Source organism: Aquila chrysaetos, chromosome 1, assembly GCF_900496995.4.
Source record: "Aquila chrysaetos chrysaetos chromosome 1, bAquChr1.4, whole genome shotgun sequence".
Classification (NCBI taxonomy): domain Eukaryota; kingdom Metazoa; phylum Chordata; class Aves; order Accipitriformes; family Accipitridae; genus Aquila; species Aquila chrysaetos.
In genome coordinates, this window is record NC_044004.1 from 8,973,570 (window position 1) to 9,000,030 (window position 26,461).

At 40.0% G+C, this 26,461-nt stretch overlaps 1 protein-coding gene across 5 annotated transcripts in view; it reads left to right on the plus strand.

Annotated features, from left to right (window-relative positions):
* Nucleotides 1–26,461, plus strand: part of NSD2 (nuclear receptor binding SET domain protein 2) — a 102,215-nt gene that overhangs the window by 19,693 nt on the left and 56,061 nt on the right. For 2 of the 5 annotated variants that reach the window (XM_030023249.2, XM_030023276.2), the window contains exons 1-2: nucleotides 5,614–5,854; nucleotides 20,216–20,841. In XM_030023249.2, coding sequence (XP_029879109.1) covers nucleotides 20,245–20,841 — 597 coding nt within the window. In that variant the 5' untranslated portion in view covers nucleotides 5,614–5,854; nucleotides 20,216–20,244. Of the gene's footprint in view, nucleotides 1–5,613; nucleotides 5,855–15,381; nucleotides 15,506–15,716; nucleotides 15,907–20,215; nucleotides 20,842–26,461 lie in introns of those variants that run through there. The other 3 variants (XM_030023257.2, XM_041126063.1, XM_030023266.2) reach the window with 3 other exon arrangements.

Genomic DNA, 26,461 nt, shown 5'->3' on the forward strand with positions numbered 1-26,461 from the left:
TACTGTTAACAGAATAATGGCATGCCTTAAAAAAGAATGAAATTAACCTTTAGGACCGACATAGTTACCCTCACCATTCTGTACTGAGGCAGCAAAGATTAATATATGTGCAAAATAAAACACTGCATTAGCGTCTGCTGAAAACAGAAGTAGCATTATCTATCTGGCCTATTCAACCCTTAACAAACTTTATTCTTTGGCACTGGCATAGAGTGGAAATATCAATAGTCACTTCTCTGCCAAAATGGAGGAAAAAAGAAAAAAAAAACCCTTCAAGACTTCCATTGCTATACAACTTAACACATTGTGTTTATTGCTGAACAATAATTACATGAAGATTAAGCATAAGTCAGTAATTTGAAATGCAGCAGAATTAACATTCAAACCTACATTCCGGCTCCTCAAAAGCTAAGAGTTATAGAGTTAAGCTTTAGCCTTTACAAGCAAAGATCTAGAAATGCATACCAAACATCTTGCAAAAAAACCTGTAATTTTGCTTTGTAGTGCTAAGCATTAATTCTGATTATGAATGTACTTTAGTATTTATACTTCTAAATGAGATTAAATTTATGTTTATAAACACATTATATGTTAATGTGTTTTGAATCCTCAAGCTGTGTGTTTCTACATAGATTAGATTTATTCTGAATGTCAGCAATGTTTAAATTAAGTCATATTGATGTTGAAGATAATAAGAGACATATAACATCTATAGATAAATTTATTAGTGCACTGAAGTTACTTATACCAGGCTGGAGCATGTTAGCTGCTTAGAACTGATATACAGCTGGTTTTTATCATCCCAACACTGGGAAACAGCAGGGATATGCTCCTCAGTTTTCCTTTCTCCTGGCCTCTGCCTTCCCCTGAAGATGTACCCCACTCCCTCAGGTCTTCAACTTTCCTCTTCCTTTTTCTCCCTCAATGACACTTCCCTTCCTTCTGCTCAGCACAAGTGAGGCAAACAGAAATAGGTATTTGCGAGAAAAGTGACATTTCCTCCCTTTTTTTCCTAAGTGAAAACGTATCTTGTAAACAGACTGGTGTGTAACTCATAGTATGAAGAAGATTCACATTTAACTGTATATTTTCATCAAGGTTATAATTTCTTAGTCTGAACAGTATTTAAGCTATAAGCTATAGTTGCACTTAAGACATCTCTCATTTAGACAGAGACTAATTCTGTTTGAAATACTCTAAGCAGATTATTTTCTTTTTCCCAAAGAATCAACTTGCAATTAAAAAATACTATTACTCCCTTTTTATATGAGATTACACAAAACATTTGAAAAGTCTGAAAAGCCTGTACCTTCTCATTTTCAAGTGAATTTAAAAGTAAAAACAATTCTAATACACAATGCTGAATTTTCAATGAACTTAATTCAAATTAATTAGCAAATATATGTGTAGGTTCTCAAGAACACATTTAGTACTATAATTTTAGGATGACTATGCTACATTTAATATAAAATATTTTGAAACGCTGATTTAAGTTTTCACTTCATTCTTTCTTCTGCATCAGCAGCTTGCTGTCTCCATATTAAACAGCATGCAACGTGTTGCATGGCCAAAGACATAAATGCATACATGCCGATAAAGATTTTTCTTAACAGTCATGATGACACATGGACTGACATGCTGAAGGATCAGTGGCTCTATCTAGCTATACCTAACATAGCTAAGGATAGGTTCAGACAGGGTTTCAGGCAGGTTGGAAACAACGATTACTCACTGTTAATCTGAAGGAAAAATATGGACTGCTGGCCAAAGTCAGCACTGAGGTGATGGGTTGCCAGCTGACAGCATGAAGGAGAGGGTAATGGTGATAGGAGGGACAACACTGGGAAGGTATCTCTGCATCAGTGCTACCACAAAACAGAACAATGGGCGGCATTAACCTTTCCAGTGTATTCACATTTTGAAGTAGAACTACAATGTCTTCAGTGTTTAGCCCTAATAGGTGGAAGTCTGTGAAACAAGAAAAACCTACATTTGTAGATTCTATATGGCCTAGTTCAGTCCTTATCTCATTAAACACCTATAGTACAGTAAAGACTGTGGACATGCTGTGCTGCTGTATTAACTTGGGAATATCTGATCAACTCATCGACTGCACTCACGTAACTTCAGTTCAACTCTTACTTGTAGTTATGTTTACATTGCCACCAAGACGATCTGCATTCAGGAAAATATTTACTAAACAGATGATTATATAAAATCCTGAAACAAAAATAAAAAGGGATACAAGAAAGGAATTCAGAAAGCAATCAATCCTTAGGATCCCTACAGGAGAGAAATGCAAACTTGAAGCTCCTGACAGAAAGATCTACAATGAGATTAAACGTGCTTGCTAACTGCACCATCATTACAATTGGCCTTTGCCAGGAGAAAGGCAAAGCTTTAGCACAGGGACTGCTCATCTCTGTTATTTCTAATAGTTAGAAGTACCCCAAAACGTGCCCCATCCCCTTGTTAACAGGGCTGACCAAACTCTCAGGGGAGAGAGTTCTGCACTGTTGCATGGAGTGGTGCCACACACGTAGAATTTGTTTCTGAGCTCTGCCTAACGCAGTGAAACTACAGCAACTGCAATGTAGGCCTTAGCTTTTCTGGTACTGTCTGTCCCTGTGGTGGCAACAAAAAAAAAAAAAAAAAAAAATCTTCCTTCAGCTTCAGAATTTCAGTATACCCTAACATATGCCTAAGGTCAGGGACACTGACTACCATTATTGCTGAATAAATGATCTTGAAAAAGTGTTTAAATTGTAAATTATCTTTCGGCCTAGTAACTAATTGATAATCTCTAAAATATTTAAATATTTCTAGAACAATATGAAACCACTACATTTATTTAAATTCCTTCATTGAGTTGAACAGAGGGATATCGATCTTGATTACTTCTTGACACAGTATATCCATAAAAGTTGAAAGTACGGAGCAATAAAATTTTAGATACCAAATGAAACAGGAGTCATTAATAAATGAATACTATTATCTGCTCTAGCTGTGCATCTTTTGGTTTCAATGACCTGTTTGGCTATGCAAGAAACATCAAACTGTTAAAAAAATATTGGCTAATTCAAAATTGCAAGAAAATGTAATGAAGATAATAAAACCTCCAAGAGGTTCAGTGTGGAAATTTGCAACTACTAGAAACAGATCAGAGGACATTTACTTCAACTCTTTCGAAGCCATCACTCAAGTGTAATGCAGCGTGCCTGTTATTTGTCAGCACAAGCTCATTCTGCACTACATGTGCATTTACACCGTTGGAAGTTAAAACTTTTTTGAACTCAGTTTTCAGAATTGTAATATAACTATACCCACTTTCAAAGAATCGGCCTCTTTGCTTACCGCAGTGGAAAAATGGAGGGATTTTTATTATCATGATATGAGCTCAAGAAAACACAGCTGGTTTTGAAATTGAAAAAACTGCATGGGCAGTTTCTGTTTAAAAGGGTCATGACATTGGAGAAGTTTGCACCACTGTCTATGTACAGTATAAACTGGTACTATTCCAGTTAAAGGTGTTAACTCCCAGCATAAGCTTTCCTGGAAATTCGCATGGTAGGTCTATCAGGAGGTAATTACATGGTTGCAACTCTTAGTAGCATAGGCAAGGCCAGTAATCTATAGGAGCTGAAAGGACTAGGGAAGATTTGTTGTCACCTTGACCATGATAGGAAAATCCTTCCACTTAAATCTTAAACAACTGACACAGAAGGCAAACATGAGAACTGCATTATCTGGAGGATCTTATGCATTCGTAATTAAGTACAGAATAAAAATCCGTTTCTCTTTTGAGCTTGAACACAGAATTTATTCCTGAGAGAAAAGTAGATAATGCATTTGTAGCATGCCAGTTATTGATAACTAACCTGGTTTCTTATGCAAGTTTTTGGGGAGGGGAAACAGCAAGCACCCCTACAAACATGTCATGCTTTGTACTTTTAATACTTTAGAATTATTGTTCAGCTATGGAAGAAAAGCACACCTGTATATGCCTTTATGTAGCAAAACAACAGGATTCACGTATTTGTACTTCTATTTATTTGTATTGATAATGGTGCCTCTATTTTTAATTAGAAAGCATCTTTTTTTTTTTCCTGTAAATGCATATAACTAAACTTTAAAAAGGAAGGTGGAAGATAAAATTGTCATGCCTTAATTCAAATTAGCAATTTTAAAAAGTGATGTCACTTTATCTTTTTCTTTAATGCTGTAAATAATGACATTTGGAAACTAAATCTTGTTTGTCTAACACCTTAAAGATAGTGTAATTTTTTAACAGAAAGGCTGTAAAACGAGTTAAGATACCTTTATCACTACAGACAGATTTCCTTCAGCCACCTTGAGACTAAAGTTTTAATCAGCCAATGATTTTTTCATTACTAAGTAATTAACACTAAGTTTGCACTGTTCAACTGTTAACTGCCATGCCAAGAAAGGTGCACCCATCATTAAACACACACGTAAAAACATTGACAAACTTTAACATATAAAAGTAAATTAAGTATTATGTAAAATAAATAAATAAATAAATCTGAGCCTTTCTGTAACAGATGGTGTAATTTCACCATTCTCCAGAAAGTATGATGCTGGTGTGTTCCCCTCCTCCATTATCATCTGTTTACCTTTCAGAGGAGTTGGGTTAGGCCCTTAGCTACCAGGTTAATACAGTATCCACAGCACAGAGGAACTATATTCTCAGCCTTGTACAGAAAACACAGGTTCTCGCTGCTCCACAAATCCTCTATCAAACCATCGAAAGCTTGAAAAAGTTGGCCATTACCTGCTTTACATTATCTGGTGGGACGGTTCATGAGAATATTTGTTCCTATCGTAACATGACAGATATTTAACGATTTGGCCTAAAAAAATAGCTGTGCTTTCAATTGGCAAATTGCAAGCACATGTACTTATTTTGGTGCAAGCTTTAAAAAGAAAAAAAAACCAAACCAGGCCATACTTCCAGAAGAGACAGCCCGGGTAATTCACAGCCAGGCGCACTTGGGTTCTTACAACCATCGGACAGCCTCGAAATTGTGTGCAGTTGTACGGAAAGTCAAAACATTTGGCTTAAATCAGGATTTTCAGAGAGCGCACGTGTACCGTCGCTGGGGCCAGCGGGTGAGGAGGGCACGTTCACCAACCAGGCCGTGCGACCCATGGCGAGCGTCCCTGCGCCCAAGGGGGGAGATAAACACCGATATTAAAAAAAAAAAAAAAAAAAAAAAGGCATTTATAAGACACAAGTGTTTTCCACCGACCTCTGCGGGGCCGGCGGGCCCTCGACGCGCTCTCGCCCACCTGGGGACGCCACCGCGGCGAACCTAAGCCCCCCCTGAGCGGGCCGGGCCCCACACAGCTCCCGCCTTTGGCCCCACCTCGCCCCGCGGCCTTCCCTCCCCTGGCACCCGGCCCGCCCTCCTCTTCCTCCCCGCCGCCGCCGTGCCCTGTCAGGGCGGGCGGGCGGCCCTCGGCGCGGGCCGGGGCCCCGCTCCCGCCGTCCCCGCGCGCTCACCGCCGGCGGGGCGGCTGGCGCTGCTCCCGGCCGCCGCCGGGCCGCTGGGCCGCGCGTGCGGGCGGCTCCGTGCGGGGGGATTTGAAACAGCCGCTCCAGGGGCAGCGCAGCGGCGGCGCCCAATCAGCGGCCTGGATTTTTCGCGCTGGTTCTGGCCGGAGGAGGGGGCGGGGCCGCCGCGCAGGATCGCCGGAGCCGCCGCCGCCGTTGCCGCCGCCGCCGCTGTTGCCGTGTCGCTTCAGCTCCCGCCGCTGCCGCCGCTCCCCGGCACCGAGCTACCGCCGCCGCCTCCGCCCGGCTCCCGGGGGAGAAGGATGCGCTAGGGCACAGGTCAGTAGGCCGGGAGCGCGGCTGGCTTCCCTCCCTCCCTCCCCCCCCCCCCCCTCCCGCCTCCCCGGGGAAGGGAGGAGGCACCCGGGGCACGTTCCCGCAGGCCCCGGGCGGGAGGCGGGAGCGGCGGCGGCGGCGGCGAGGCTCCCTCGTCGGCGGGGATGCTGCCGCCCGGCCCCGCGCCTCGCCGCGGTCACCGGGAACCTCCTCCCGGGCTGGGACCGCGGGCCCTGCCCGGTAAAGCGCTGTGGAGGCGGCGTGGGGGCCGGGGGTCCCGTCGCGGAGCATCCGCTTCCCCCGGGGACTCCCCCTCCGCCGGGGCTCCGCTCCCCTCAAACTTACCGCCGGCGCCCCGCCGTCTCCATCGCCCGCCCCTGCCCGGGCAGCCCGCAGCGCCCGTTTCCCCCTTCCCCGGAGGAGGGTTTTTTTGTTCGCTCCCCCCCCCCCTCCTCCCCTCCCTCCCCCCGGCTACCTGGCCCTCGCTGAGGGGCCGCGGGCCCCCCCCCGCCGCCCCCGCCCGCCCCTCGCCTACCCCCCCCCCCGCCCCGGAGGCTGCCGCAGGATTTCTGCTGCTGGCTGGGCCTGACTCTTGGGTGGCGGAGGAGCGGAAAGCAGCGATGCCGAGCCGGAGTCCCGGCTGTTGTAGCTTCATCCTTTCCCCCCCTGCCCTCCTCCTCGGCGCTGCGGGAGGTCGGGGGCAACATAAAGGGGTAAGGGAGAGGTGCCCACCCGTCCCACCTCCCTCCCCCAGGGAGGGGGGGGGGGGGATCAATCACTGCAAATCAGAAGGAAAACCGGAGGGGGGGGGGGGGGGGGGGGGGGCCGATGGGAAGGAAAAAAAAAAAAGCCTCCCCCAGGGTTTAAACCGCCTCCTTAAGGGGTGGGGTGGCTGCAAATGCCCCCCCTCCCCACCCCCCCGTGGCGGTGAGGGTGTGGGGAGGTGGAGGCTGCTCCTGCCCCTTCCCTCCGGGTAGGACTGGGATTGTACGGCAGCAGGAGTGAATGTAACTCTGGAAATGTATGGAGGGGGAAGCCATGTTTGATTTATTCCTCCACTAAACACTGGTGTGATGATCCTTCTACTTACACCCTTCTGCAGTCCATCCTGGACCTGTATGGGAGGAGAGCCTTGTTAGGAAAACGGAAAGAAAACATTCCTGCGAAGGCGTGTGGGCTCGTTGCCTCAATCTTCATTAAGTATAAGAGGATAGGGCTCTTGTAACTTGAATTGATATTTGTGTGGTAAAAGAGCCTGGGGAACTTGTATTCCCAAGGCCATAGTTACAGCTCATCCGCTGTGGCTTTACCGCTCTGGGGGTGGAGAAGGGAATTTGCCACACTTCTTGAACATATTTATACTTGCTTTTTGGTTTTGTTTTTTTAAAATGTGTCGGCTGAGAGGAGGAGTAAATACTAGTAAAAGTACAGAGACAGTAAACACCGTATTTAAACAGATTTCACAGAAAACGGGCCTCTTGCTAACAGGCATTAAACAAGAGGCTGGTATCAGTCATTGCCCATGCATTTTGTGTGCGTGAATAGTTTCCTTATTGGCATTTGCATTAAAATTGGTTTATAATGATTCTTAAATTTAGGAGCTAGTGCTGCCCATGCTGAGTAAGCTAAACGAGGTCTGCTTTAAAAAAAAACAAGGAAGATATGTTTGGCGTTTAGCCTTTTCAGACATCTAAGGAAGGTAACTGTAAACACTGTAGGGTGGCAATGAAGTTTGTAATAGATTTTGCAGAGTCCTTGCTGGTGGTTTATGCGGACATATATATGCTTACTAAAATTCCTTAAACATGGAATGTGTGGCTTCAGCTGCAAGAATAAATTGGTTCTTCACCAAAATGTTCGTACGTTAGTAGAATCTCTGTAAATTTATCGCTGAAGCTATTATTTGCTTGTTTTGCTGTGGGAATTTTGCTCAGGAAATGCAGCATATCAATCTTAATAAACTCCTCAATTTCACAGTGTGGTATTATTTGACTGTTGGATGTAATCATTGAATAAAACCACTGTTTTGCAGGACTACTCAGGGCTCAATACTTACAGCATATGCAATTTTTGGTTGTTTCAGTAAGCATCTATATCGCATATATTAAAACATGCTGGGATTTTCATCTAGTATGCAGCCGCCAGAAAATATGACAGTGTTTTTCAGTATTTGAATATAAAAGCTCTGGATATTCCTGGAGACTATATGGCTAGTTCTTGCCAATGTTATAGGACTATACACCCTCATACATACTCGGAAAAATGCAGGTATTAAAAGTACAGTAAAACGTACTAATTTATCAAATATTATTTGAAAATGTCAGAAGAAATTAGGTCATTATACTTTAAGGGTGTAGATTTAAAGTAGTTTAGAAAATGGAAATTAAATGTAAAATATATTTCTTTTTAGTTCAATATGAATCCAACAAACGGCTAGTAAGAATAAAAAAAATTCTGTTTTAATATCTGTAGGGCTGTGTGCTTTTTCTGAAGCCAGTTGTTGTTTTGCAGATGAGACTATTGCGTTTAAATTACTGCCTGCATGCGATAGACTGGATATTACAACAAAACAACCCCACTTTGTTTTAGACTGGAAGCAAAAATTATTATTGAGGGGGTTGCTTTCTAATATTTGGGCGATGAAATTGATGTGTATGGGTATACATACATATATATGTATATGTGTGTGTATAGATATTTTTTTATATATGTGAGTTTGTGTCCAAAACATTGCGCTAACAAAATAGCTAAGGAATGGCAAGAAGGGATTGTTTTTCAGTGTCCTATTGTTTTGTGGCCCATTCACCTCTCACTTTTGCACTGAGCCTGCTTTTTGTTCCACCGGTGTCACTGTGTTTCCCAAGTGAGGCCTTATTTCTACAGACTGGTAAATACCTGTCTTTCCTTGTGGTCAGTTAAAACGTATCGACTGCATTGGGACTCCATGTGTATGTAAAGGTTCACCTGCTCTGGTCAGATTACTGGAGCAAGGATGTAGTTTATGATGAGGAGAAGATACAAGCACAATTCTTGAAGCATTTCAGTCACCTCTGGTCATTGCTGCTTACGTAACTACAAGACACCTCTTAGGTTTTAAGCATAGAAGATGGTTGAATGCATGAAAACTGCAAGTATTTTCTGTGTAGAACAAGGTAAAGTGCCTAGCCTTTTCTAGGAAAAAAAAATTCACCTCTCCTTGAGAGCACTGTGCTGCACAATGGGAAGCATCCACTAAGTGGTATTGCTGAAAAGAACAGATACCCTAACATTCAGTAATCAAACATCCGTAAAGAAATGCTTGGTGGGACTAACAATAATGCAGTAGATGATGATGACTGCATACTTTAATACTATGTTTGTGGCTATACTATTTGAGCTCTTTCATTACTTTTCTGCAAAGACAAATGAAATGACCTTACTGTTGAGTAAATATGATAGATCTGGTATAATTCGCAAATCTAGCCTTTGGATGAAGGCAGAGTGGAGATACTGAAGTGGCTCTAAGTGGATAAGTAAGTCCATGTTTCTAGGAAGCATCGCTTTCCACTTAGGATGTAGCTTTGAGAAGTGTCTTCACCGAGGATGTGCTTGGAACCTCAGTGGTGTAAATGAGAAGGTGGAGATGGAATATGGCACGAGGATAAGCGGTCAGGTGGTAAAGTGGAGAGAGAAAATAATTTTCCATCAGAGCTTGGCATGGGAGTCCAAATTTCCTTTGGTGCGTAATTGTGGAGAACTTCGGAGAAAGGGGGTGGGTGAGGAGAGCCTTGTTGATCTGCCAGTAGTCACCGTGCAGCTTGTAAATTTGTATAGCTGGTTGAATGGGTTGGTTAGCTATTTTATAAAATTAATGGTTGCTTGGAAGGCTTTGGTTCTGAGAACATTTTTGAAGGAAAAGAGAGAAACTACGTAAATTCCCCCTTCACGGTGCCTTCAAATGAGCTTCGCTATGACCTGCAGTCATTGGAGGTAATAAGACAGCTGTGTAAATGTATTTACCTTTTTCCTTCCAGTTTACACTGACAGAAATGACAAAAGTGATATATCAAGTGCTATTTTTAATGTTCTTACCAAGTTGATGGTGTCTAGCATAGTTATTTTATATTTTTTTAGCATCAGCAGGAATGGAAGTTTTTGGAATGTGTTATAAGGGAAACTTAGACCATACTCTATTCTGCTGCCCTTCTGGTGAATAGAGAGCTACAAAAATACACAAGATTCCTGGAAAACGGATCATATATACTAATACCTTGTGTGTGGCGATGATAGGTTAATGCATAGTCCATCATGTATTACTTTGCTCGCAAGCAACTTTAAACTTTAGCACAGGTCATCTATTGACTCTGGAACATTTGAAAAGCTGCTTCTGTCAGAAGCGTGTAACAGAGTATACCATATACTGAATTTTTTAAAATGCATTTTGTGTGCAGTAAACAAATAGCTGTTAATCATGGTTGAACCAAAAGCAAGATTTCTACTATCCTTCTTGCTAATGTTGAGAAATAATACCATTATGTGGAAATTGTTCTGATAGTGCAACAGTCTGATGAGCTACGTGTGAAAGTAGATGTTTGAAAATCTTTTCGAACGTTTCATAGCAATCAAATTAAATTTACTAAGTAGGGAAAAGCCCATACATACTTCCCAGTATTCTTATATTGGGCAAAATTACTTTGCTGTGGGGCACCATTGATGTAGGTTCTCGTATTTGACATAATTTGAAACTGATAAAATATATAAGTGACTTAAAGCATGTGTTAAATTGCAAGGGTTACTCAACAGGTGATGGCTCAGTTTCTAGTTTTGTCCCCATCCTTTTAACTTGTCCTATTTTTATCTTGGTGCAAGATAGCAATTTGATCTTGTTTTGAACTTTGGTATTCAGCTCCCCAGTACAAATTGGAGCTATTTTATATTCATCCATATTTGGGGTAAGGATACATATGTGGCAAATGACTGGAAAACTATAGCATGATACGCTTTTGAAATAGACTTTCATAGAAGCTTTAACGTTTTTCTTCTGTTGCCTGTGAAGGATACTGTCAGTTTTCTGTGTGGCTCTTTGGGGAAGCACAAGGTGGTCTTGTTCTGTTGGCTGGCAGAGTTGGCCATTTAACTGTCTTTGTGAAACCTCTTCTAGCCTGTGCCTCATATCAAAATACTAAAATACTGGTATCTCACATCTGTGCTAAAACACACATTAAAAAAATCTGTGTTTTAAAATAATAATCATCTTTAAACATATTTGGCCTTGAGGGTTAACATCAGAATTCCATGTTTTCTTTGCCGTAGTCAAAAACATAATAGAGAGTGAATGTTGGCCTGCTCTCTGAGTTCTGCCTTACTAAATAAGAGATACATCAAGGAGCAGAAGATTAAATATTTTGTGACAAAAATATTTTCAAGAAAGAAGGTTGAGGTTAGGGAAGATTTTATTAGAAGTATGAGCTAAATGCCATTTGAAATATTTTGAAAAGCTACTGATAGAATAAAAAAAGCAGTAGGGAGGAGATGCAGTAATGCAGCCTCCTAGGATAGTGTTTGGGACCCATTTTGTTTATTTATTCATTATAATAAGTTGAAGTTGAATAAATGTTCGTGCTATGGCATGGGTTAGTCTGTGGAGCTGAGGTTCCCAAGATCGTGTATCAGATAAATCAATTGTGGAACTTGCCAGCCTTGGTGGGATGCCATTGGAGCAAAGAACCTGACTGCACTGGCACTCAGAAACATCTAAATTGGTGAGTTATCTCTGTAGTAAAGAATGCACAGATTCTAGTCTGATAATAAAGCCAGAGGGATTTAAGCCAAAGTATGAACCTTGGAGAGCAGCGTAGGATGAAAGATATGAATATGGATCATTTCGCTGTATGGAGTAGTTGCCAAGAACTTTCTATCAGATACTTCAGAATGAAATTAATGTTGTGATTTTTCCGTGGATGCAAAATGCAGACCATCAGAAGCTGTTTTATAGTAGCACTCCTGAACAAAAACAAATGCTGTGATTAAATGTGAAACATGACTGAAATTCAACAACAGTGCAAAAAACAAGTAGTAGGCTTAAAAAGTGTAGTAGAAAGTGCGCATACAATATCAATTCATCAGGTGAATGCTTGGTTCAAAAGGGGTAGTGATAGCTGAGCCTTCAGAGACTCTGCAAGTAAGGATAGGAACTACAATTGCTTAACACAACTTATTTCTACAGTCAAAACTTTTTAGATTTTCCCATAAGAAGTAGGTACAACAGCATTTGTCTGAAGAGCTAAATTTGATAAGGCAGTGAAGTAATCCACAGAGCTAGTGCTATGCTGAGCGGAAGGACAGCAAAAATGGTAAGAGATACCCATTGGAAACCTCTCAACACAGAAGTTTTGGAAAGTGGACAAGAAGGAATTGGTTTGTTGGACAGGAACGTGTTTTATCTTTCTGTCTCCAAGTTAAATGGGTGAGCTACACTATATCTGCAGAAACCTAAAACTTGCCTCAAATTCCAGACCTTTTACCTGTAACAGTTATGCTAATCGCTCTTCTGGAGAGATTCTTGATGTAGGCATAGCAAAAGAAATAGAAAGGGAGTTAAAAACCATGAAAATGGTGGTAATGCATTTTGGCAAGAGCATGTTAAAGCCCCAGCCCAGGGAAATACTTCAAATAATGTCCGAACCAGAAAGACCACTTAATAGCAAGTATTTGGATTTGTTTGTGGAGTGTCTAGTGTTCCAAGTCTTGAGCCTTGTTTGAGTGTTCCTGGCATACATCAGTTGTGTGTGTGTGTGTTTTGCTTCAAGGTAATACATTGATGGAATAATTAACATAGTCTCATGTATGTAGTTACAGTCTACGTGTAAAGTAGACCAGAATTAGCACAGTATGGGCAGGATTACATTCTAGATATAGTTATTGGTCGGATAGGGATATATACAGTTCTTGATGAAAGGTGCAAGTCTATAAGTAAAATTTCATAGTGCTGTTGAGTCAGTATTAATGACCTCTGAACTTTACCTTCCAGTTCTTTACTTGATGTTTTGGGATGTGAAGTTGAACGTACTGGGTGAAAGAAATATATATTTTTACATGTTACCTGTCCACATTAGAGAGGTACGTTACCAGTGCAATGTGAAGACATGGCCAAATACTGCTCTGTGATAAAGACTGTGGTACTCTTCTATGTATGCATATAGCTAGGCTTTCATACAATTGACAAGGCCTCATATATCACCAATGTCACAACGCTGGTTTTTAGAATGATTCCAGTGCACCAAGTGTGCTTCTGGAATCTAAATCCACTCACTTGGGTGAACAGGTTTTAATGCCACGATAGACAAAAGATAGCAGAGTTTTAAGGGTCCAGGCAAACTGATTGTATCCTGTATTAAAATTAGTTGCTGTCTGGTCTGATCTGGGCAACATTGTTTATTTCTGTAGAGGTGTAGCGGATAACGTTTTGTTAATACTACAGTTTGATTTATTACTTATATTGATAACTTATTTTGTGGTATCATCCCAGATTTGATCTTCCCTTCTCAGAATTAGCACGATCGGAAATTTTCATGATACTCTCGGTGAAGCTTCAGGCAATTGCTATGCTGTCATGACTACATGCGGGAATAAGGGCAGAATCATTTGCCACAGTGAAGAGGAAACAAACAGATTATAGTGCGTTTATCTACTGCAGTGAGTATTATGTAGAACCAGAGGATCCAGGTCCTGAAGATATGTGCAAGGAGTGGAGGTAGGATGCTGAAAAGAAAAAGTAGTGGGATTAAAGAAGGGGTGGGAAATTGAAGTAGGCTTGGACCAGGTGAAAAAGCAGCATAAATAAGGAAGGAACTCTGCACCTAAGTGCTGAGCTAGTTGAGTTTGCATTTGGTTCTTCATTCCCAAGCTAAGTAGAAGCCAGATGCACAACTCTGGCCCACCTGAAAGACAGAGACACATCATTTCATTGGTGAGTAAAGACCTAGACTGAATGAGTATTCTGGCTGTACTGAATTGTCAAGTCCTGTTTTGCTAGAGAGGGGCCATTCCCTTCAGCTGAACCATTTGGAACTCTCCAGGAGACAGAAAAGTCTCAAGTTTGCATTTGAAAACATAACTTTTTTTATTTACCTTCAGCCATTTGTTAAGCAACTGTTGAGGGCTACCTTTTAGTGTTTATTAAATACTGGTGGTAAATCCAGTCATTCCTACCATTTTAGGCACCAGTGTTTCTCTCTGCTTATCTGCAGAGGAGAAGCAATTCTTTTCTATTTGATTTGTGGTCCCACCACAGTAGTATCTGTATTCTGTCTTCAGACAGAAATACAATGTTTTGCAAGAATTTGAATTTACTCAAATCTGTCTCCTTCCTTCACCACCCACCTTCAGCCGCAGGGGTGGAACTGACAAAATTAAATTTCTGCAGCAGTGGAGAAGAATATTTCTTCTGATTTTGAAGAAAACGAATTAATGGGGAGGAGTCCTGTTACAGAATCTTCTAGCCTTATCCTCAGCAGCAAGGGTTGGCTGCAAAAGCCTTTCCTGAGGAGGAACAAAAAGTCAAGTCCATAAGTTTTGTAAGCTTGCTTTCTGCAGTAGCAAGTAATATTTAAAGTGAAGAAATTCTTCGCTTGCCATTCTACAGTTCTTAGCTGTACAAGCTGGTATTGCCTATTGCCTTCATGAGAAGGCAATAAATACTTGTTTCAGTTGATGAAAATAGGCTGTAACAATTAAGTTCTAAAATTTTATCCATTGGGGCAAAAAAAAAGCAACCCCAAAACAAATTAGTAAAGATCGATACTAATTTTTTTCAAAAATAATTGGGTGGCACATAAGCGTAAGTGCAACTGTAAGTACACTAACCCTTTTCACACATTTTTCAAAATATGCTTGATCTTTTTATGCAAATGTATATTATGTCTCTATATAAACAGTATTATGTACTATAACTGTAAGGAAACTTTCATTTACTCACTTAAAAATACTTTGTAGGTCAGCCTTGCCAGCTGACTGGTTAATTGAAATCATTGTATATCTACTGCAAGACTAATGAAGTCTCTACTTCAGGTGCTTTTAAACTCAAAATTGGCTCCTTTGGACTAAAGTTTCCTTTTTTTTTTTTTTTTTTTCCTTTCCTAAGTCTTTTCTAAGACTAGTGGTAAATTGTTAGAAAGTTTTGGTATAATTATTTTCACTTCTCTGTAGCTACTACAGTAATGGTTTTCTTCATGAGAGATAATGTTTTTGAATTTGCTGGCTAGAGCTGCTTTGTAAAAAAATTTTTGGCAAATCAACAATGCAATTTTCAGTTATGTGTTTTCTTCTAAAAGTAAATTCTGTTTGGATCCTGTAGTAATTTTTCATTATTTTAATATAATGAAGAACAGTACCGCATGATAGTAAACACGTCTCGTCTCTACCTGTATTTTAGGGGGTTTGTACAAGATAATGTGAATAAGCATACTCAAGTTTTCAGATGTATTAGCAAGAATGTGTTATAACTTTACTAATCTCTGTAAGTATTTTGTCTCATTCTGATCTGAAAATAGGAATAACCTTTGGTCTTAAAATTGATGAGAGAATGGAGAAGACTTGTCTGAAAACTATCTTTACAGAAAAAAGCAGCAGCCATCTATTAGCTTTTTCAGTGCCAGCTGAAAGCCTGATTTGTAGGTAATAAAAATAGCTTTTGTGGATAAAGTTCTCTTACTGTGAATTTGTATTTAGGTGTGTCATCTTCCCCCTCCTCCCTCCCCCCCACCCCCACCCCTCTCCCAAGTACTTCACCTGAGAAATGGCTTTAAGAAAACCCTTAGAGAAAACAAAAGTGGTATTTTAATAGTGACGCTTGTTGATTACTTGCTCTGTTCACTCCCTTTGGCAGAATTGGAAGGAATGGACTACTCCATTATTTCTGACACACAAGAAAAGCATCTCTGAAATTGCAGCAGATGTGGAAGAAATGAATAATAAATATCACATAAGTGATAGTGGCCTGGACAAGTGAAGGAGGAATCTGACATGCAGACTAACTGTATTTGGCTCATGACTCCTGTCAGATGATGGACCTTCAAGTAATTAATAACATTATTTAAAATGTCCGCAAAATAATTTGCCTTATGTAGAACCTGTTTTTTTAGTATGAAAATGTGTACAAAGGCATTGCAAGGATTGTCTGATTGTCATTGTCCGATTAAAATATCTAGAGACCTTTCTCTGGTAAGGCAAATCTTCTTTTGCTTACTGAAAGCTATTTGTTCGCAAGCCAAAATATCATGTTTATTCAGCAGACTCCTTGGCTATCATGTTTTTTCCTCTTTGTAAGTGAAAATGGTACTTGTTGGGTCACCGGACAGTCAATATGGGACGATACTAACTTAAGTTTATTAGCTGCTGCTAGCGTGTGGTGCTTTTGACCCCTTCCTTTCCCTAACCACCCCTGCCCCCCTGGTTTCCTTTTCTATAGATAGAGAGTCATCTAGAAAAAGATAAGGGATTGCTTTTGCTTCTATGTGAGATGGTGGTCTGGCATGAGTGCACTTAATTTAACTACCAAATCTAATCATATGCTCAGCTGCTTCAGGACCTTGCTCTTGCAACTCTGATCAACCAGATCTTGGCAGTGTTCTATCTCACTTCATTCTTTCATGTCCTGTCTTCTAGACCTACTTGCATCAATTCTAAGCTCACAGTACTGCTTGGTTATCTGTTGCTGATCATTTTCTTTTCTTGCCCCTTTTCTTCTTTTCTGCACTATTGTCCTCTTGTGACAAAGAGCCTAGTCCTTTTTCTTGTTATGGTATTGTGCTACCATGAATTTTAGATAGCAAAGATTGTGCAAAATTTAACTAGCGTCAATTTTGCCCTTCTTTCTTGAAACCCTTTGTTATTCTGATGGGTAGACTTGCTAGCTTCTTCCGTTTAACCGGACCTCACAACATAGCTTATTTTTTATGAGGAGGACTGAGATGCGTATCAACAATTTCCTTCCATTGGTTGTCCTAGAGATGGTGACTAACCTGCAAATTGCTCTCTACGAGTCTCATCTCCCCAGTGGGACAATATTTGCTTATAGGTAACTCACATCTGTTATCTTTGCCCATTATTCTGCCTCTTACTTTAAGCCTCTTCTCATTTGGCTCCATTAAATCTTTGTACAACCATGGTCTATTTTCCATATTCTGTAATCTGTATCTACTGGTTCTGATACTCTTACTGTCTCAAATTACTGCCATTGTCTTCATCTTCCCATTTACTATTGGCCTGGCTACATTGACTTCCTTTTACCAGTAATACTGCTGGATTTGTTGTGTCTCTAGGCTCCAGCGATTTGAGGGGCCTTTTTCAGTGGTTTCAGCTGGTTTTAGTGACTTGTATTAGTGAGAATCATTGATTGAACTTTCGCTCACCAAAGTTCTAAAATCTGTATGCTGTGTATCTTCAGACATATTAGGCAAATCAAGGTAACTCCTAAAAGTTCAGAGTCTTTCACTGCATAGTCTTACTTGTCTTCATATTTTTGTGATATGGAATTACTACCCTTAGGTTTATTAGCTAGAAAGAGAGTAACTTGCTTTCTTTAAGCCGTGTCTTTTCACTTATTTATTGGTCATTGTGCAGACAAGACCCTGAGCAGCCTGATCTGCATTGGCCCTGATTTAAGCAGGGGGCTGGAATAGATGATCTCAGGAAGTTATTCTGTGACTCTATGATGATTTTTGTGTTTTGAAACTCTTAAGCTATCACTTCTTTGATGCATCCAGTGTTTTGAGATTGAGTACATCAGTAGCATAGTCTAATTTGATTATTTGTTGCTTTTTTTGAGTTGTCCTGGTCTGCCTCAAGCTTGATGGCTTTCTAGCTTAAAGAAATAAGTGATGAGAGTAAGAGTTATTATTAAGCTGGAAAAAAAAATACTAGTAGAATTACGGATTAAAATAAACAGAGTTACAAAATGCAGATGTCTTGATCCAGAAATCCAGACCCTGATAAGCAGCTAATGGAGCCATATTAAAAAATGTTTTTCAACTTAACCATGTAGTTGATGCACAGGAGGAAGTCACACAAGGCATTTTTCGTGCTGGTCCTCTTGTGAGAAGCTGTGATTAGCGGCAGTCTGTCATGCAGGGAAGTGGGGAGCTGCAGTGTTTGCTGCTCTGGCTGGTTCAGGCAACCACTGGAGGGCGTGTGCAGCTGCAGAAAAGCTGCCCGCTTTTAGGCTTATTTTTTAGATAGAGGGACGTTAAATGCCCAAATCAGATCTTGTGTTTTGCATTCTGGTTTAGTTTGTTGAGAATCTGTGGGAAGGAAGTACAGATTTTGCAACAATTCAGTGTTTTGGGGTTTTTTTTAAGGAATTTTGGTGTCATCTCTGTAACCATAAGCATCACGTGTTCCGTAATGGGATTGCCTTTTGCCTAGAGATTTATAGAATTTGTCATCAGTTGTTTCTTAAAATATGATTTCAGTTAAATCTGCTGAATCACAGCTTGAAACATTGTCATATTATTAATTGGGTTGAGAGTCTGTCTCATGTCCACGTTTTCAGAGAAGATCTTGTGAAAGTACGTGAGTTTTCTTTCGGTTTAGTGAGTTCTTTGTTCTGTTCTGGTGGAAATTTGAGTTTCCTTTTACCTCTGACTCTTCAAAAGGGTTAATACAGTTGGCTGGTTTCCACTCATTTTATCAGAGATTTTATTGGTAATTCAGACTTCATCTGGCTAAAGAAATATTAGAACCTTCCCTGTCGCAGATTAACTTGGGAGTTCAGGTATGCTTGCTCTTCTTACCTTGTTTAATGCCAGCTTTTCAGGCTGCTGTTTGTCCCTGGAGAATGATTTTCATCTCTCAAATGAGTCTATATAGCTTGTATGGAGAGATACCTTTTTATCTTGTAGGTACCTTAGAGCAGCATGTTAGGGAGATGGGAGCATTTGCTAAGGAGTGATGGAGTTATGATTTTTAGATTCCGCCCCGCCCCCCCCTACATCTTTGTACATGAAAAGGTTTCGTGTTGGCCAATTGCTTTGAGTTCAGGCTTGACACCCTTAAGAAGCTTTGCCAGGCTAGGGTAATGCTCAGTAACAAGCATTTGTACATTGCTACTCCTGATGTAGAGGTAGCAAATACGCAAGTTTCAGGAATATGCCAGTTGTAAGCATTGTAACTGTGTACAGTAATAAACAAGGTGGTGAGATTCATGAGAAATTTCTTCCATAGCAACTGATAATTCAATAGTTATTCATCATGGTTTTTACTGCACTTTTTTGGAAGCATGGGAGACTAGATTTGATGAATTTTTGATGCGATGTGACAGTTCTTGGACTTAATCATATATGAAATTGGTTACCTTGGTCATAGATATGATGATTATTGTGCTGAGCTTTCATAATATTTATGAAGGTGTATTTCTCTGTCATGTATACACTGGACCTATTAATATGAAGAGTCTATGCATATGAATTTTAAAAATGAAAATTATCATCTTGCCTGGTCTAGGAGCACAAAGGAGTCATTCTGCCAGATGCATTTGTTTGGTACGATAGTATAATGTTGAAATGGGCAGGGTTAGCTTTTAGAAGCCTCGGAAAACCTGTCTAGGGCAGATAATAGTGCAGTTTTAGCTTGCTGGATGTTTTCAAATTTCTGTATGAAAAATGAGTGTTAGATGATGTTATTGTTATTAAAAAGCTGAAGCTTCAGCAGTTGTTTTGACCATTTAAAGTTTGCACAGGCCTGAAGGATCAGCTGTTTCCCAGTGGGCTGGTGTTCATGATGCAGAATGCTCACCTTTTATTTGTTCTCATAGCCAGAACGCTTTGGGATACGTCTGAACACTGAGCTGTGTTGTTTCCTCAGGAGGTGTGCTTTGTTGGAAGATTGAGGGCCTGTTTGTAGAGTGAGGAAGAGAAACTTTTGATGCTGCTGTCCATGGTGTAGGTGCTATAGTAACACAGCCTGTGGGGTTTCTATGCTGGCACAACCTCTTAGAAATAAACTCATCTGTTTTAACATTGTTATTAATGATATTATCTTAGGTCTAACTCTTACTTGTTTTAAACAGTGCAATATCTTTAAGTAATTAGTGTGGGCAAGACTCATGCTGTAGATTGTTAAAATGAAAGCTGTGATTTTGCTCTCTGCTTTTGTTTTAATAAAATTGATGATTCATTCATTTATTCTTCTAGGACTTTTTCATAATGCATATTAACAGATATTGAAGTATTTTGATTATGAAGATTGTAAGCAACACTTTTTTTAGTAGAACTTGAATGAAGTACATTGAGTGTTTCTATTAGTGGGGACATATCTATCTGAATACTTGATAGCTTTTGACACTTCTGTATTATTAAAAATACTCTCTGTCTTTTTGTCTTAATATAGCACTGTAAGACTGGAAACATCTGGGCTGAATGGACTTTAGCATCAAAAGAAGTTCTCAACTGTTAACTCGAAAAATTAACTACATCAAAATGAAGCAGGTACCAGAGATCCTTGGAAATACCAATGGGAAAACTCAGAATTGTGAAGTGAATCGTGAGTGTTCTGTCTACTTGGGCAAAGCACAACTTTCTGCCACTCTACAAGAAGGTGTCATGCAAAAATATAATGGCCATGAGGCTCTTCCATTTATTCCAGCTGATAAATTGAAAGATCTAACCTCTCGTGTGTTTAATGGTGAGTCTGGGGCCCAAGATGCCAAGCTGCGCTTTGAACCCCAGGAAATAAAGGGAGTTGGAACACCACCCAACACTACTCCTATCAAGAATGGCTCTCCAGAAATTAAGCTGAAAATCACGAAAACCTACATGAATGGAAAGCCTCTTTTTGAATCTTCCATTTGTGGAGACAATGGTGCAGATGTGTCTCAGTCAGAGGAAAATGAACAAAAGCCAGCAAATAAGGAGAGGAGAAACAGAAAAAGAAGCATAAAATATGACTCCTTACTTGAGCAGGGTCTTGTTGAAGCAGCGTTGGTATCAAAGACTTCAAGTCCCACTGAAAAGAAGGTAGTACTTTTTTTTTTTTTTACATTCTTTCTTTTGTTAGGTTTGTTACTCATACTGAGATTTCATTTGTTCATATGCTAATCTTCATTTCAGGTATTTCAATAGGTGCTTCCCACACTTTCTATGATACTCTGTCTTTGTCTCAACAAAGGACAGATGCACTCTAGTTCTGGTCTGTGTTTCTTGCCTAGGCTAGGAGTACCCCATAAATTCTGTTTCCATGTAAGTAAAGTAAGTCTCCAGAGCAAATCAGGGCATGTGGTAGTATGGGACGTATGAAACAGAAACTTCATCCAGACATGCAGCCAAGACCTAGCCAGGATGTGCACCTGGGCAAGGTGGCTGGGGAGGCCTCTGAAATTAGAGATGGCCTTGGAGCATGAGGTATTCTGGCTTCCTAATAACCAGATGTTTCTTAAAAAATAATTATTTCTGTATTCCTGGTTCTGAATTAAAGAAAATGTACTCAGCTGTCAGTTGGCTGATAAACTAGACTCTTTACCTTCAGATTTTGGCAGTTGGAACATAGTCCCTACCCTTCTTTGTCATCTGAAAAGAGCTGGGTTTGCTTGCTATAACCTAGCGAGTTGTATTCATTGAAAAGGTCTAGATACTTGTGTTAAATGTCATTAACTTTTGTGGTCAAGCTCATCTGTTTTTTGCTTCTTTTAAACATGGGCAGAAATGGAAATTTCACCTTTTTTAATTTGCTTTACCAGATTGTAAATAAGAATGCTGCTGGGAGCCCTTTTCCCCCTTCATCTAGTTTTTGTTGCTAGACTTCCTTTAAAGGAATGTGGTTTGCAATCATTTTATCTTGGAGGAAAAAACCTACATAGCGGGGATACTACTATGTATATTACATTTCTTAATGAGTGATTCAGAATAGTCTTGTATAACAATGGTAAATATTAGTGAATGCTTTGGCTAGTGAACAGGTCCTGTTTTTACACACCTTAAATGTGAAATGTATGTTATAGTTTTCTGTCAACTGTAGGTTTGCTAGTTCATGTTGATTCTTAGTTTCTCCCAAGGTCACACGTGCAGAGAAGAACCACACATATAGCTGGTGCATTACTGATTTTATTTACCCTTATTTTCATTAAAACTGCTTAATGAAGGAGTTTACAGAACTGTGTAAACGTTCTTCCAAGTACCAGAAATATTTATCATTTGTTTATGATTTGAATATATTATTCATCCTAGAATGATCAATACTGATGTTTTCAGGAATTTTATTAAAGAGTTTGTTTTCTTTAATTTTAACAGAATGTTTTAACACTAATTGGTTCAGACTTTGCTGAATCACTACCCAGAGGTAAAAAGTATGGGCACAGTCAATAGTTGGAGTAATTCTTTGTCTCATTGTTAATGAGGATAAATTGGACTAAAAGTTGGTATATTTATTAGCATCAACAACTGTAGCATATTTGTGTGGCTTTTTTTTTTTTTTTTTTTAGAAGGAGGAGGAAATATTTACTATGCCCATCTACACAGTTTATTCTGAGGCCTTTCACATCAGTTGTCAATTAAGGGTGGCCTTTAATTTTTCCTGGTGATCAGTTCATTTAAGATGAAAAGAAAGGTTAGTCTGGCTTCTCTGAGTTGTTTTTCGTCCAAAAATGGTCAGGAGAAAACCATGTCTACACTGTTTCCCAGAGTGATTGAGACTTGATGGCTGGAGAGTGGTCGGGTTATTTATTTGCCAAACCAGTGAGCTACCAAACTACCAAATCAGGACAACCACCTGCTTGATCTCAGACTTTGCAATATTATAACCCTATTCTTTTCAGACCATTTGGAACTGGGGGTCATGCTTCTCGCTTTTTTTTCTTGCATAGTGCATTTTAAGCACAAAGGGCAGAAGGAAAAGCATTTGAAGGTCACAAGATGTTGGTTTATGATATAACTCCTTGACTGTAGAAAGTCTGGGGCTTTTCTTTCTCTCACGGGGAGGGTTTGCAACTGTGCAGGTTTAAAATAAAGGAAGAAAAACATAATACTAGGGAACACGCTGAAGATTTTTCAAATGTTTGTTCACATGCAGACTAGTGATATACATGTGTTCTCTGTGGTCATAACTGTAATTATCTTAATATCAGTGTTCTTTGGTTTCAGGCCCCTGCTCTAGCTGTTATTTCATCACCAACACCTAAAGCCTTAATGTTAGTACATCATACTGTGGTTTTATGTAGCTGATTGTGGCTGCAAAGTGGAAGGTAGAGAAAAATCATTGGAGTAAAAGCTGATTAATTTTGCACTTGGATATCTGTTTATTGTAGGTTACAAGTTAATGTAGAACCTGTTTGTCTGGTTTTATTTCTGGTCCGGTTTCTTTCTCAATTTCTTGTTGTCCAAGCTCTTACTCTTTTGATTTAGCAAAAATCGCCATGTTTCAAATACTGCCTTTTGTGTAAGGTAATTATATCTCTGTTTGATGGACATAGCAGATTACTATCTTGCTGAGGTGAGAGGCATATCATTTAACAAATACTCCAGTACTCTGTTGTTGGGTTTTCTTGTTGTTTGGGTGGTTTTTGTTAACATAAAGGAAGGCTGTTTAAAACTTTATCTGCAAGTCAGTTTTCAATTGGGAAAAAACTTGATCTGCCTAGCTCTGACGTGAGTTACATTTCTGTTGATAATCACCACCTTTTCCAGGCCTTAGAGAAACAGCTGTACTGCTTTCACTTTCCCAAGGTAAAGGAGAGGAAGGTGGGATAAGCTTATGGCTTTTTTCCTCCCTCCCCTCCTGCCTTTCACCCTTCCTCCCCTCACCGCTGGTATCTCTCCACCTGAGGAATTAACTTTAAAATCCAGGCCTCTTCTGATAAGGCTTGGTTTAGCAACTTCTGTGCCAAGGCACCACACTGATAGTGGTCTGACATCACTTCTAAATGTTCTGCTATTGGTGGTAGGTATCACATGTTAGATGTCTGAATCAATGCCAAACCCATGGACTCCGATAGTTGCCCACTTGATATTGCTGCTCATGAGAGGGCAGTATGCTTCAGTACTAGATTTTGTGGTGGCTGCTTTTTGAGTCATTGTTTTTGTCGGTTCTTGCAACACTACCAGTTAGGAATAAGGGCTTTCCTAGATTTTTCTCACTCAGTGCTTATGTTAGAAGTGGAACAATCCTGTTTGGAGGAGAATGGTAGAGGTTTACTTCATAGACTAATGTGAAGTAATCCAAGTTTGATCCCTAGAGCAATCCAGAGTTTCTGTATGGGAAATAGAGAGAGCACATATATCTGCAGCTCTTACGCGGGTGGTCCCAAAGTAGGTCTGTGCTCTCTAACCCTAAGAACAGCTCAGTATGTGATACGGGCACATTTGAGCTTGTTCTGCATAAGCCGGTTTGGACCTACACAAGTGGCAGTTTGCCCTTTTGGCATGGCTTACTGGCATGACTTCCTAGCACGGGTGCAGTAGCTCAGAAAAGCAGCAATGCTGTGTCCAGAACAAACCTGGAAGTCCACACACTGTTATACTTGCTAGTTCGGGATTCCAGCTGTGTCAGATGTACATGATCCAAAATGTACCTTCCACATAGCTTCCTGTCCAGTTTTCTTGTAGCCCTCTTTTAGTATTACACCAGAAACTTGGCGGTTTGGTACTCTTTCTGCTCAGTAGAGTTTATAATGACTTTGCAGCAGCTACCTGTGGGGCAATTTAAGTTACTGGAGAAACTCCACTAGTCCTTGTCATGCGTTTATGCTGCAGTTTTGTCTTCACACAGAAAAACTGTTCTGGCCAACTCCATTATGTCCAATATCTACATAATGTTCTAGTGCCTTTCCCAGTGAATGGCAAAGATTTGGATACCCAGTAAGGGTAGAACAGAAGCAGTCTAAGGATTATCTGCTGCTTTTTATGCTTCTGTGCTAACTAAATACAGGAAGGTGGAGATGAGCAGAAACCAACAAGTTCCCTCTGTCAGATTGGAAAGCTGTGCGTATCAAATGTTTGATTATCCTGTTATAGCTGTTACAGCCAGATCCTGAGGTGGCTTGTTGTGTTTTAATTTCCAAAAAAGTAAAAAGAAAAAATAAAGTCAAATAAATGCGTCTTTCTCAGAAAGAGGTCTTGCTTGATTGTTTTGCATCATCAGTTATTAGGAATTTGTGGTCAAGTATGGTTACTGAACTTGTCATAAAATGTGCAGCTAAACTACCACGTGAGTCAGGATCTGTAGTTGTAGGGTAAAATGAACTTGATTACTTTTTTAATAGGCTGTTCTTGAGGTATCAGATCCTGACTTCAGGCGAGTGATAACACAGGCAGTCTGGCTGATGTCGTCAGAATCCCAAAGGAGTAGGAGTAACCCTAAAAATCTCTTCTGGGTGATCCCTTCAGGAACAAGCAAAATAACTTCTTATCCTTTTTGGAAAGGTTCCTGAGCTACTGTTTTGCGTTAGCCATTAGTAAAGGATTATGTTTAGCTACGCCTTGAAAACTTGTTTGTGCTAAGCAGATCACAATGTGCAGCAGTAATTGCTACTTTGGAACTTTAAATTGTTTGTTCTTAACGCCTCACTGGAAAAGTATCTTAAAGAGCTACTTGTAGGTTAAGAAGCACCAAAAAGCATACAGCGTTAAGAGTATGCTGGTTTGGGGTGAGATTAGAAGCTATGACTATTCTCACTATGACTATTCTCGGAGTGGCTACAAAATTAATTACAGAAAGCTTAAGTATTTGTTGAAGGCTCTCCATACCAGACTTCCTGTTCTTGTATGTAAAAGTGGCTGAATTAAGTACACTTTCTGCGTAAATCTGTCGTCTCAACATGTAATATGTAAATACATTTTTTTTTCCTTCTTCATAAACACATTGGTGGAAGAACCCAAATTAAATATGAAATAATATCTTGAAGTGATGACAAAAAACGCTCTATAAGAATAGCTCTACTAAGTTGGATCAAGGAGCCATTTGATTCAGCTCAGCACCTCAGCTTGGGGGTGAGGTTCAGCAGAGGATGCATAATGGAGAGTATAGACATGGTAAATCATGGAGTGATGCTCTTTTTGAATACATTCAGCCTCCAGCATTTTGTGACTCAGAAGTTTCTAGAGCTGGTGACTTTGTATTTAATAGCTGTAGATGGCTAAATTCATGGAAGACAACCTCGGTTAGAGCAATAGAGCAGCTCTTTTTCCTTTTCAATTTGCCACCTACTTGTTTCATTTGAGTTTCTCATAATACTAGAAGTAGGGATCATGGACAAATTTCTCTATTACTGATAGTTTTATAGATTTCTCACAAACCTGTGCAATTTTTAATTTCAGCTTGAAGAGTCCTCATGCATTGTTCTACATACAGGAGCCATTCCAGAATGTTATTTCTTGTTACCATCGTTTATCTGAACTGTGATGACCTTTGGCTTCTACTGTGTCTTTTTGAGAATAAGAGACCAGAACTATACATGACATTCAAGATACAGATGTCTTGTGGATACATACAGTGGCATGCTAATGATTTTCTATATTATTCTCAATTTCATTCTTTTTTCATCGTAAATACATAGCATTTGATTGATTCGTGACTGCTTCTGAACACTGAGCCAGTTTTCTGTGGAAAAGAGCTGACCAGATGTAATGTAACTCAAATTCAAAGAAT